The sequence below is a fragment of the Neolamprologus multifasciatus genome, chromosome 19, assembly GCF_963576455.1.
Source record: "Neolamprologus multifasciatus chromosome 19, fNeoMul1.2, whole genome shotgun sequence".
Taxonomy (NCBI): Eukaryota; Metazoa; Chordata; class Actinopteri; order Cichliformes; family Cichlidae; genus Neolamprologus; species Neolamprologus multifasciatus.
This window is the reverse complement of record NC_140457.1, coordinates 17,089,936-17,102,675: the sequence shown is the minus strand read 5'-3', so window position 1 is coordinate 17,102,675 and position 12,740 is coordinate 17,089,936. Positions and strand designations below refer to the sequence as shown.

Below are 12,740 nucleotides of genomic sequence, written 5' to 3'. Positions count from 1 at the left end.
ACGGACTCATTTCAGGTGGAATTATACATGACAAAATGAAACTGCATCTACAACTTGCTTGCACTGCTTAAATCATAAGGTCCATGATAAAAGGCACACTGCTGAAGTGCTGATCGGCACAATTTTATTTTGAAACTACTCATTAGAGGTGTAGAATTTATTTTGAAGGCGTTAATGCGATAATTGCACAAATGTCAACAGTGATTTGGTTTGTGAGTAAAAAGAAAAATCATTCAAACAGTTGCTTGCTCGGATGGTTTACCTTTTGCAAACATCATATAGCTGTAAAATATTTACAGTTTAAAGTTATTACGTTTTCTTATTTTTTAAATCTTATTGAACACCTAAATTGTAATATCGGTGCATATAACTTTAAATGTATTCTACATCTTATAACAGCTCAATTTTACATTGTGCATTTATATTCCTTACCTCATTGTGTGGTATACCGTGATGAAAATCCACCATTTCTGAGACTAATCTTTCTGATCTTGTTGTGTAGAGTTGTCTGGGGATCTGTGTAGGCAGGCAGTAGAAAAGCTCCATATTTACAGTGCGCTTCAATAATGTATTATTAAAACAAAGGCATTTGAACAGGATAAACATATAAAAGGCAAATGAAAGCAAACACTTAACTATTCAAGGGTCTACTCCAGGAGACTGTACCTACAGCAATCAGCACACAGTTCACTGTTAAAACTACACACAGCGGTTGAGTTTTTGTTATGGATCATGCAGTTAACTCTTTCATTTTGTCGATAAAAACCTCTGAGTGTCTAATGAACATACCAGAGGATGTTCAGTCCCAGTGAATGATTTAATCTGCAGTATATTTTTGACATTGTAATGTAATTCGTCCACCAATCAATCCATTTTCTTTTGCTCATCCAATTGAGGGTCACTGAGCCTATCCCAGCTGTCATGGATTGACATGGCGGCTGCACCCTGAGCAGATTGTCAGTCTATGTAGATATTTTGAAGAAGCAATTTTAAATACAAATGAAAAGTCAGCCTAGATTAAATGCATAGAAGGACGGAGATCAACCCAAAGTTTGCTCTAAGTTAAATAATACTAACGTATTTGTTAGAACAGAATTGGTTGGAGTATTTTAGTTATTAGTAGCCGAAGAGCTGAGGTTAGTAGTTTAGTCGGTTTAGTGTTCTGTGCGACGCAGCACAGTGTACCTCGATACTCAGATGTATATTTTCAATGGAGGCAAAATGTTCTTGCTCAGAGTGTTGGGACTGGGAGGAAGCAGAAGTTGACGGGCATGGTAATGTGGACACGTGAGTTAATACACCATCGTCATTCTCAAATACTGGGTTCTCCCTCAGAGTATTCTCAAAGGCATAAGGGGCAAGAGTCTGCCTACAATGTAAAGGACATTATGAATGCTTTTGAAACAGTAGGCTATACCACACAAAATGACTAAATAGTCACGTATACAAAAACAAACCACAGAAAATAGGACTCATACTTACACCAAAGTTACAGCCTTTCTGGTTTTTATGCATTTCTTGTTGATGAATATTAAAACGCCAAGGACGGCGCAAACAAGGCAGAGACTTCCCACAAGGCAGGTTACAATTAGTGACGGGTCTACCGGCACTGACACCAGCTCATTGCAGCGTTCCCCATGGTAGTGCCAATATTTACCCACGGGGCATCTAAAAGAGATGAGAAAAATGCATGCAGTTATGCACAATATTTTAATAAAATTTTAATATATAATAACTGGGTACAGTTATGGCTAAATATGGCCTTTCTTATTTCATCATCAGTTGAGCAAAAAAATAAATCTGTGACGTTTCACTTGGAAGCTGTTACTGCGAACCCAAAATTGGGATTAAAAGAGCTTTCGATTCAAGTGATACATGCCTTGCATAGGTTGCAAAAAACAAAACAAGTACAAGAAACGAGAGAGTGGGCAGGAATATAAAAATGTCCAAATCAATGCTTTGGTACGTTCAGAGAACAAAAAGGGCACACTGTTGAGCTTGGCCAATTAAAAAGGCCTGGAAGGTCATGCAAGATAACCGTGTTGGATGATCACTTGGTAAAGAAAACCCCTTAACAACCTCACCCCAAGTCAAAAACACTGTCCAGCAGATGGGCATGTCATTAAACAATCTTCCACAAAGGCACGGCTTCATGAGAGCTTCGCCACATAGTGAAAACCATTCATCAGCCTCAAGAATAGAAAGGCTATTTTTGCATAGTGAATGGCCTTTCAAAGACGTCGACAAAAGCCAGAGGACAGATGGAATTCAGATCAACGTGTAACAGAATGATGCAAAGAAAAAAGCACGGAAGCAGACCAGAGTGGTTAATGAGGTTCAGCACCTGTGGGACATGCATGGCCATGCGTTCCAGTGGGACTTGGTCACTGAGTGTTTAGTGACGAAGCGACAGGAGAACCTATAAAAGCTGTTTTTTTTACTGATTCTGCCAAATGCAACATAGTTCATTGCATGGAACTTGACATTACAGTGACCTAAAACACACTGTGAATGCGCTGTGAATTCTGACAGTAATTGTCTGCAATACAGTCTATAAAGTTGCAAAAACTTTAAAACGGTATATTTTTTCAAACCCTGGGGTCAAAGAAATTCTGTACTTAAATGTGCCATTTAATTTCAAATCTATTACTGTGAAATACAGAGCTCATATTATGCTAATTGTGTCGCTGTCCAGATTTGCAGACCTAACTGGAAGTTAGAAAGAAGCACCCTTTGAAGGTAATGACATTTTTCATAGTAGAAAATGAAAAACTTGCTTTCTTTTTCCTGAGACGTGTTCAAAAGAGCTCACTATTGCTTTCAGGTTCCAGTGTCTCAATACATACCTCATGGCATATGTATAAATTTGCATAAACATTAAAAATTCTTTCTATTAAAAAGATATGTAGCGTTCTTGATAAATGACTGAATGATCCTTGAAGATAAATTTGTGAACAATTAAAAAAGCCTTTACGAGTTGGATCCCTAACTATAATAATAATTGTTATTAATAAATACACATTTTCATCCTTACTGCAATGCCTCCGGATGCATCTCTTTAAATTGTGTTAAACACAGTTGTAGAATTCAACATTTTTCAGCAAGCAGCTCTCAGGAGATGGATGTCCTTGAGTACCCCACAAAGCAACACGTTTACATCAGCCTTACAATTCAGGATAAAGATAAAAAGAAAAGAAAAACAAATGAAAAATAAAAAACAAACATGGTGGATTTCCAACTTCAAGGCTCTGAGAGTGACATCAGGGATCAAATCCAAACACAGCTAAAAAAAATAAATAAATAAATAAGGACCTAGTATAAACTTTAAGGTCATTTTGTTTGTGCTTCCTTTCATTTGTCAGCTTGTGTGTACCTGCAGGTTGCTCCGTGGCCTGGGATTATTTCACACAGGCCTCCGTTCAGGCAGTAGTTTGGCTGCAGGGTGCAAGTGCTCTGACAAGGCAACCCGTCCACTGTGCTGTAGCCTGGATCACACAGACACTCTGCCTCGTTGGTCCAACTGTTTATCACACAGCGTGAAAACTCATTGCAGGCCAGGAACTTGCAGGGGTCTGCCTGGTCAGCTAAAACCAACGGAAACAGGAGAGAGAGGTGAAAGAAATGTAGACAGAGGGCTGAGTCTTCACTAGCATTAATGCAGTCTTTCCATGTTTGCAGATTCAGAGGGGAAATAAGAAGACATGCTGATATGACAAGAGGTGTCTGCTTTCTGTTTCGTGTGCTGTTAATATGGCTCCATGCGATCATGAACTCACAATACACAACACCTTTGTTACAGTCTGTGAACAGACAGCAGATAAGCTGTCAACACGAACCTTGTGATATTGACAAGCATAATTCACTGCATGTGCAGATTAAGGATTTTTGTTCCCTACGCCTTGCCTGCATATTTTATTCACACAACATGGGAATGAACTGTGATCTCGCTTTTGCTTGGAGACACACAAAATTAAAGGTAGTGTGTAAAATCTTGCCACTAGATATCATTAGATTTCACATTGAAATCAGCTGAATTCTGTTTTCTTACGCCTTCCAATTCAAGTGCATAATACTATCTACGGTGGCCCTCTAGGACAAACAACTCTGGACTGTCAGTTAGCTGTTTACCTCAGTTGTCACATTGTTGGACTCAAACATTTAGTGAATAAACTCTCATATGATATGAGATGTAATCAAACTGGGAAAGTGTGATTTTTAGGACAGTTGAGCCTGACATTAGCTAGCGTAACGTTAGCTTATAACCAACTCTTGTTGTTTAGCTAGCTTTATGTCAGATATCTGGAGACAGGAAGGTTGTATTACAAAAGGTAATTGCAAGAATGTCAGAGATAAATAAACAAGTTTATGCATTTTTCATGTGTTTTAGTTCTGACTTAAGTTCAGGAGGTGAGACTTGAGGATGGGAGGGGGACGGTGTGGAAATGAGAAAAGAGTTTGAGCAACAGTGGTGGAGGAGTAACACATAATGAGAAAGAGGATGGAAATACACATGTACAGATGTTAAATGGTCATATATAATTTGACCTCTGTAATGGCCAAAGGTCATGGGAATACATCAGTTTGTCAGAACACATAATTACACACTAATCAGTGCATACTTATTGTTTATTTTCTATTAAATAGAAAGAAGAACCAAATCAGAGCAGTGGACAAGCAAGAACATCTCACCTGGTTCTATTTCCAAGGAGCGACTGTCAATTTCAATATCAAGCCTTTTGGAAGCTGCATTACAGAAGTCTTCAAGCACGCAGTGCACTGCTTCTGTGACATTATAAGGTACGGGCTTGTCCAGTTTCATCCTGCTGTTTACCACAACACTTCCATTCCTGAAGTTAAGAATTTCCAGCTGCTTAAATCCCGTCAAGTTGGACTGCAAATATGGCAAAAGCTGTGGAGAATGAGAGGAAAAGCATATTCATTTCTGAGAAGCTCCTATTTCAGTATTTGATTTAGCAATTCTCTTTCAATGTTTATTTAAAAGGCATTAGTAAAGTTAGTAATCTGTGGGGAAAAAATCCCACAAATGTATTTCTTGGTCCAAGAAGAGAAAGGGACTTCTTCACTTTGATTTTTGGGTGTAATTAAATTATGCCAGACACGTGCCACCCTATGTCAACAAAGAGCTGTTCCCTCCTGAGATTAAGTCCCGGGGGAGGAGAAGTGTTTAATTCTGCCACTATGATACAACAGCTTTTTCTTCTTCTTTTTTAATTTGCTATTCAGGTCACTTTTTACAGTGTTAATGCTATGAATAGTTCATAATTAAATTTTGATGCAAGCATGAAATCCTGGCATCACTGCTCAGGCTGTGTAATTAGATCCAGAATAAAATTAAGGTTATGTTTATAGGCATTAGTATAAGAACACAAATCATGCTAACTCTAGTCGCAAAACAGTCAGAAAACACAGGGACAAAAAATTATACACTTACAACAAAGCTAACTCAAGTCTATCTATAATATATACTGTACTGTTTAGTGAAAGCTTTTATCTAAAGTGCCTTAAAGTAACACAAAGGCAGACAGTAAATGTTTATCAGATCCAGTATCTGTGCATCACTACAGCCTCACTGTGGTAACACTGCCCCACAAACATAAAGCACAGGAGAAGCATAGTCAAGACTGATTTGAGACGTATCATATCCATTTTTTTTTTTAAATAATCTGTTACATGCTAGCTGGGAAGAGGCCTTGCTGCTATTCCTACTTGTTTTTTACAACTTTTTCCTTTTAGCTTTTTTTTTAATGCCATAGCATCTAAATAGAATCTAATCACAATGACACAAAAAGGAAAGAAAAAACTACATACAGAGCATATTTAGTAGTAACTGCAGGGTCATTCCTATGTTGGTTCTCTTCCTAAGATGTTACATTACCTAACTGACCAACCATGTTGTTGAGCTGTCATTAATTAAGGTAATTAAGGAAAAAGAGGTGAGGAACCCAAGCAGCAACTCATTTAAAAATCCTATCAAAAAAATAAAGTCCATGTAGGTCTACAGTTGTTGATTTTATTTCTGTTTGGTTTTCTCCTTCATGGTTTCATTACAGTGGTTACTTTAAGGTTAAGGGGGAAAATAATGTTTGGGGTTTTAATAGAATATTTCACAATGGTAACCATGCGACAAAAAGCCAGGCAGAAAAACCTGATGACAAACTTCTACACTGAGTAATATTTTCTCTAATTAAAAAGCTCTAAAATCTCAACAGCTGGATTGATTGTCTCATAAAAACATTATAGTGATGCAGGAACAATGCTATGTTGTTAGGTTGTTCTCCACATTTACATGATACATAATGGAAACATGACAAAGAAGTATGAGATCTCTCAAGTTCTACATAAATGTGATGAGTTTATTTACTTCAATTTTGGTATTATCAACAACTCAAAGTGCTTTACACTTTAATTAGAAGTCTTGAGCTACAGCCACCCGCATATGCTCCCCGGGCTTATATTGTATGGCACGTAATGGGAAAGGGTCCAGTGTTCCGAGGTTCTTGCTATATGTCAGTATTTGGACAACGCATGAGAACCATAAAAGCATAATCTATAGTTGCTTATAGTGTATAGCACATGTAAAATTTTAAGATTTATATCGGTTAAACTTGTTAAGTTGATGGTAAAAGTGTTAATTTACAAAGAAATGCAATAAGGTAACTCATTGGTCCAAATAGCCAACAAAACTCAACAAGCACAAACACATTGGCTTCACTGGATCTGTGCTGCCTTCTTCTTTTAAAAGGCAGTACACAACACAGCACCTGTCTGGAACTCTATATTTACACAGCCATGTCTTAGCTTTAAGTTAAAGTTAACTTCCCATGCAAACATGTTTAAAATATCCCCGCATAGTCAGACTTTGCAGTCCAGATAAGTGAGAAGCCAATCTTTTGGGACTTTGAACCAATGATTGCAGAGCTGTTTAAGCAGGAAGGAAGTCAACCAGCTCAAGTAATGGGCCTACATCAATGTCCATCGATCTGAACCACTCTCCTTCAAGCCACTCCATGTTCACTACAGATGAGGCAAACATCAAACCACCACAGTGTGGGGGAGAGAGATTACGATGCTTTAGCAGGCCTGGCTGTTGAGAGGGAGATAAGAGGCCTTAAGGAGCTCTGCTCTGATCTGGTTATTTCACTTATCATTGACAAGCAGTTTACTCTCAGCTAGCTCCCTATAGCTAACAGTCTTGCAGAGAAGGAAGGTGTAGCTACTGGAGGGTCCACCATCCAGAACAAATGGGCCACAGCTTGCAATATAAATACACTTTCACACTGTTGTTTGGTCAACCATTTGTCTCAATGCTGAAAATTGTTGAGTTATAATCGCCCACTTTAGATGACCAATCCAGCTATATTGACTTTCATGCAAGGTCAAAGCTTGTTTCTTTACAAGAATTCTCACTAGAGTCTGTACTGAGACTTTAAATTGCCATGTTGTATATATACACTAAACCTTCGCAGGATGGCACAAACTATAATTTCATCAGTCTGACACAATCACATTTGCTTCTCTGAGGTTACACATGTATCTACTGGTTCTTGCTTTGGAAAACCCAATTGAAATATCCCTTCATCTGTGTCAAAAGTCCCAAGAAGTATTTTGCTTCCATAAGTTTTTAATTTTTTTGATTTGCTGTATCAAACTAAGTCCCTCCAACCTCCATATCCAGTTTTATTGGTTGCTTCACAAACCAGTAGGTACAGGAGTAATGGGGGAGTGTGGTAAAAGGTTTGAAGGCACTGTAGGCTAATTGTTCATGTATATTTGAACAAAACAAAGAAAACACTGCATCCATTTAAATGGGCTGCATCATATGCATTATTTGACATTTCTTCATTATTGTTTCAGTGATTTATAACCCCGCCTGGATATACTGGGGCCTGTCTTTATTTTAAAAAGCCCATTTAAAGGAAGACTGAAAAATCCTAATGGGTGCTGACAAAATAATATATTAAGTATAGTAAATACTTACCAGTGCAATCATCTGAAAACGGCTAAATACATTAATTAACAAGGAGAATTGCAGAAACTGGGGTTTGGGCAACCATTAAAGATTGGAGATGGAGTGTTGTTTGTGTTATTGTTTCAGGATTTTTATGCATATTTTTTTAATATATATATTTATATATTTTTTAAATACACATGTTCACATTCCCTATGCCCACTGGCATGACTGCATGCATACAATCCAGTTTGCATTGCTGCTTCTTCTCGATTTGAAGGTATTTACATAACACAGAACGCAGGGCTCTTCTGAGTGAGCCTAAAAATACCTAAGGGCAAGCATCAAAACTAAACAGAGATGTCAAGTGATGCTTTTTTCTTTGATGCTTGTAGCAGATGCAGGTTTAAGGAGACATCGTCCTCATGTACATACATGCCAGCAGCTAATGTACACTTTTTTTTTTTTTTGGGGGGGGGGGGGGGGGGGGGAATAAAATATATGCAGGTCATACACTCAAATATCCAAATAAAATAACATAACATTGTCCAGCTTGTGATTGGCTTTATTTCATTTTCACTTGGCCAATAGTAGTACATCCATACAGTGTGCCTATTTTGACAGGTACCCATTCAGTATAACTGATGCAAAATGCATGCTGATGTCCATATAAACTTTACTGCCATCACACTAAGCAGATGGAAACCACTAATAGCATAATGTGTGTGGTGCTGGAACTGACTAGAATTACCTAAAGCTTCTTACCTCGGGTCACAACCAATGACTAAGGCAGACCAAGGTCCCATGACTCACACTGCCCTGAGCTAGGTTGCTTTCTAACATATACAAAATTCACAAAGCTATGTGACATCTCTGCTATATTTTCTTGGCCCACTTAATTACTATTTACTCCGCCACTCTCTGGGTTAATCTTTAAGGCCCCAAACAAGCAAAAATCACACATACCAATAAATAAATGACAATGCAAAAATAAATGTCAGAGATTGCGGTGAATAGCTAACTGCAGGACACTTTCACTGCATACTGCATTTCCCAGTTTAAAAGATAAAACCTGAAGAAGTATACACTTTACACGTAAATTTAAACTCACAGGCTCGCAAATAATAACAAAGCAATGTCAGCTAGTAGCACATTTGCAGTACTTCCCACAAAGCTCGTAAGCACGGATAACTACATAGATGTTTTGCTTTCTGTGTTGTACTTTAAAGAAATAGGAGCACAGATTTATATGACTCTCTCTGATTTAGCTAACTTAGCACAAAAATGTAGGATCCTTAAAGTTTGCAGGCAACCTTTAAGAGCTGAAATGTGGGGAAACAACTAGCTAGACTGATTTTATGAGCGGTGATGTGATGCTCTGTTACTTGGTTGGGGGCAGTGACCACAGTGGCTAATGGGATATGTTATGCTAAGCTAGCCTGACACAGATTGAGCAATGAAGAAAATCATTACTGTTTTTTATAGAGAAACTTTTGAGAAACCCATGGCCACCCCTCTGTTTGCAGAAACCAGGGGTATGCTGACAATGAGTCAAAGAGAGTCTAGACTTCAGAGTTGTACCAGGAAGCCAGATTAATAGGTAAGATAAGTAAGCTGAGGCCATGCAACAGGAGTTTTTTGTGTCACAATGGTGACTGTCTTTTAGCTTGGCAACATCACCATGGTCAATTATGCTGAACACATAACCTAGACATGAGAAGGTTATTTCTTTTTAACATGATATGCCCCATGACCGGTATCAATTCTCAACTAGATAGAAAATGTTCTATCGGAAAACCTGTTGAGCCGTCTGCATGGCGGCACAAAATTTCTCATGCCTGGTTTTGAATTTTACATATTCTACATTTAAAATTTGGGATTTGATGATTCATTAAGCAAAGCACTAGCAAAAAAAATGATCAAATTTGCTTCATACTATATCTTGCTGTAAAAGCAAAACTGCAGTCAAACATTAAGGCAAAACACACAAAGTCAAACCCCCTAAACAGAATCAGACTTACAGATAAAAACTTTGCATTATAGCAGGCTAGCAGGAGAGTCTATAATTTACTACAAGGTTGAAAGTAAAGCTTAGGTTTAAAGCTGAATAATTGAGAACTGTTAGAAATGTTAAGAGATGTCGTGATTTTTTAGTTACTGCATTTGGAAAAGGTTAGTTAACTTTCTCTGAGGCATTAGAAATATATTGCAGTTCCAATATGGAAAAAAATACCGGTATGGAGGCTAAAGTCGTCTGTCTCCCAGGCCCAGATTTACTGGAAGCTCCAGGGTTTGGCGAATTTCTGGACCCAGAATGTTGTGTCTGAGTGAAACAGAATCATTTTACCACCTTGGCGATTGTTTAAAGCTTTACCTCACTTTACAAAAATAATGAAAACAACATTTAATAATGAAAAATATAACTTTTTATAATTCATTACAATAACTTTTTGGGATTAAAAGCTGCTTTGAGGATAAGGCTTATTGCACTGTGCTTCCTCACTAATATAGAACAACAAAACACAGAATAAGAAATTCCCAAACCCCATTCCCAAAAAGTTGGAACAACAACCCTTTTAAGGTGTTTTGTATAAAAAGTAAACACATTTTTTAAAAACAAATCCTGATTTAAACATTGGATATTTCTCTTTGTGTAGGGTTTAATCGATTGGCAAATTATTCAGTTGTGCGTTTATTAACACAAAGTGACTCTCAGTGTTTTTGGAAACATGGTTGCACTTTCTGAAACTAAGAGTTTTCATCTCTGGGCTACAAAAGCAAGTATGAGAATGAAACATGGAGAAGCACGATATCAAGCACAAATGCTTGTGTACCTACCAGTTCAAGAAATGTATTCTCCAGTGTCTTATACTCAGGAGAGCTCTTGTTGAACAGGTCATCAGAAAACATCATGTTAGTGACTCTCAAGCTAAAGAAAACCACTAACTCTTTGCTCTTATCCACTGCTGTCATCAGAGGTGTGCTGGCTTGTCTAATGATTGGGGCAGCAGTGGACTCATATGGGCGTTCTTCAGACTCTGAGGCGACTCCACTACCACTTTCCACTTCATGGGGCTTGGACACCAACTCTGTACCATTCTGACTCTGTCCTCCTTTCTTTTTACTGTTTGAACTCTCAGCAATAAGGTCCACTGAGACCGGGGCTACTCCACTGTGCCCTCCACTTGACTCATTGGCATCCTCAGGGGCTTTGCTGCTGTCCACAGGGGATGGCGAAGACTTCACATCTGTTTCTGGTTCAATGCCTTGGACTTTGCCCTCAAGTGATGATGGTGTGGAAACTGGCGCTGCTGTTTCTGTGATAGACATCTCCAAAATTGCGATAGGGTAAGTAGGCAGTGACAGGTCAGTCAAAACCTCAGCATCAGTCACAACTTTCTTAGGCTGGATGTTTGGAGTTGTTACAGAAAGGTCCTCATCCTTTTGATCTGGATGCTCATTCCCCCCATTAGCTTGTCTGGGTTCTTGAACGTAAAACACAGCAGGAAAAGGAAGAAGATATTTTGCATTTAAATATACTTGTACACTTATTGTTATGTATGACCATAAATACAATACAGGCAGAGCCAGGATGATACAAGGAGTGATCAGCATGAGCAATCATAGAACTTGAGTTACATTAGTAACTATAATTTTCTAGGAGAGCTTTTATGTGGAACCATTCATCTACAGCAGTTATTCCCATGTGGATATCTTATCATCTTAGATATCTTATACAAAAAACACTTTAGCAACAGTGCTTATATTTTTTTTTATTTTGAGCATCTGAAGTTTACCCCAAAAAGCATATTATGTATAATTTTTTGTGGTGTACTTCCACATAAATTTGTTGCATGGAAGACAAAAATAACTAGCTGTCTAGCTGCACCACTTGCAGGCGACTTATGAATCATAGGATGTTGTTTGAGCCAGATCTTGTTATCTCCCTGCTTTGATCATTTGACTGTATGTCTGAGGCCATGCCAGTCACATTTATTTAATACCCTGATCTGCTGCTGTTGCTGTTAGCCAAGTCACTTCAGTCATTTTAATATTCACTCCATGTTCCCTTTCATTAAACCGTAGTTACTTACAGCTCTCTCTTTTCTTTTATTGTTGTTTCTTCGTATAATTATTATATTTATTTCATCTTTTAGAACAAGAGTAAAGAAACAGTTATCCTTGCTTAGCCTAACTGTAAGTAGAGAGACTATAATGCCAAAATCTCACCACATTTCTCCACTCATGTGAAAAAGAAAGTTTGCACATCACTCTTACACTCTTACATCTTCCATAGGAATTAGGCTGTAAGTAGCAGCCAGGTGCTGATAATCAAATGCACTTTGTTAGTTGTTCATCAGCAACTTTCACAACCTCTGTAGACCAGATGTTTGCTGGTCTGGTGCATTCAGGTGTGTTTTCAGATAATGCCAAGGAGGAAAGACATTAACAATGATCTTAGAAAAGCAAAAGTTGCTGCCCATTAATATGGGAAGTGTCGTAAGGTAATCTTCAAACAATTTGAAATTCACTATTCTAAAGCGAAAAAGATTATTCCCGAGTAGAAAATATTCAAAAGAGCTGCTGGCAAATTAATCCCAAAATCAGAGCATGCAATGCTCAGTGAAATTGCAAAACAACCCTAAAAACTGTCTTTCAGACTCCACAGGCCTCAATTAGCATGTTAAATATTAAAATACATGAAAGCGCAATTAGAAAAAGACTGAACAGATACGGATCCTTAGGAAGGGTTATGAAGAGCTTTGGAAAG

General features: G+C 38.0%; 1 protein-coding gene across 6 annotated transcripts in view; it reads right to left on the bottom strand.

Annotated features, from left to right (window-relative positions):
- impg1b (interphotoreceptor matrix proteoglycan 1b) overlaps positions 1-12,740 on the bottom strand; it is a 29,931-nt gene that overhangs the window by 4,568 nt on the left and 12,623 nt on the right. For 2 of the 6 annotated variants that reach the window (XM_085143294.1, XM_085143293.1), the window contains 7 exons: positions 10,808-11,454; positions 10,203-10,292; positions 4,690-4,909; positions 3,374-3,584; positions 1,483-1,668; positions 1,186-1,369; positions 433-516 (listed from right to left, as the gene is read on the bottom strand). In XM_085143294.1, the coding sequence (XP_084999420.1) occupies positions 433-516; positions 1,186-1,369; positions 1,483-1,668; positions 3,374-3,584; positions 4,690-4,909; positions 10,203-10,292; positions 10,808-11,454 (1,622 nt within the window). Of the gene's footprint in view, positions 1-262; positions 283-432; positions 517-1,185; positions 1,370-1,482; positions 1,669-3,373; positions 3,585-4,689; positions 4,910-10,202; positions 10,293-10,807; positions 11,455-12,740 lie in introns of all 6 variants that reach the window. The other 4 variants (XM_085143295.1, XR_014871179.1, XM_085143297.1 and 1 more) reach the window with 4 other exon arrangements.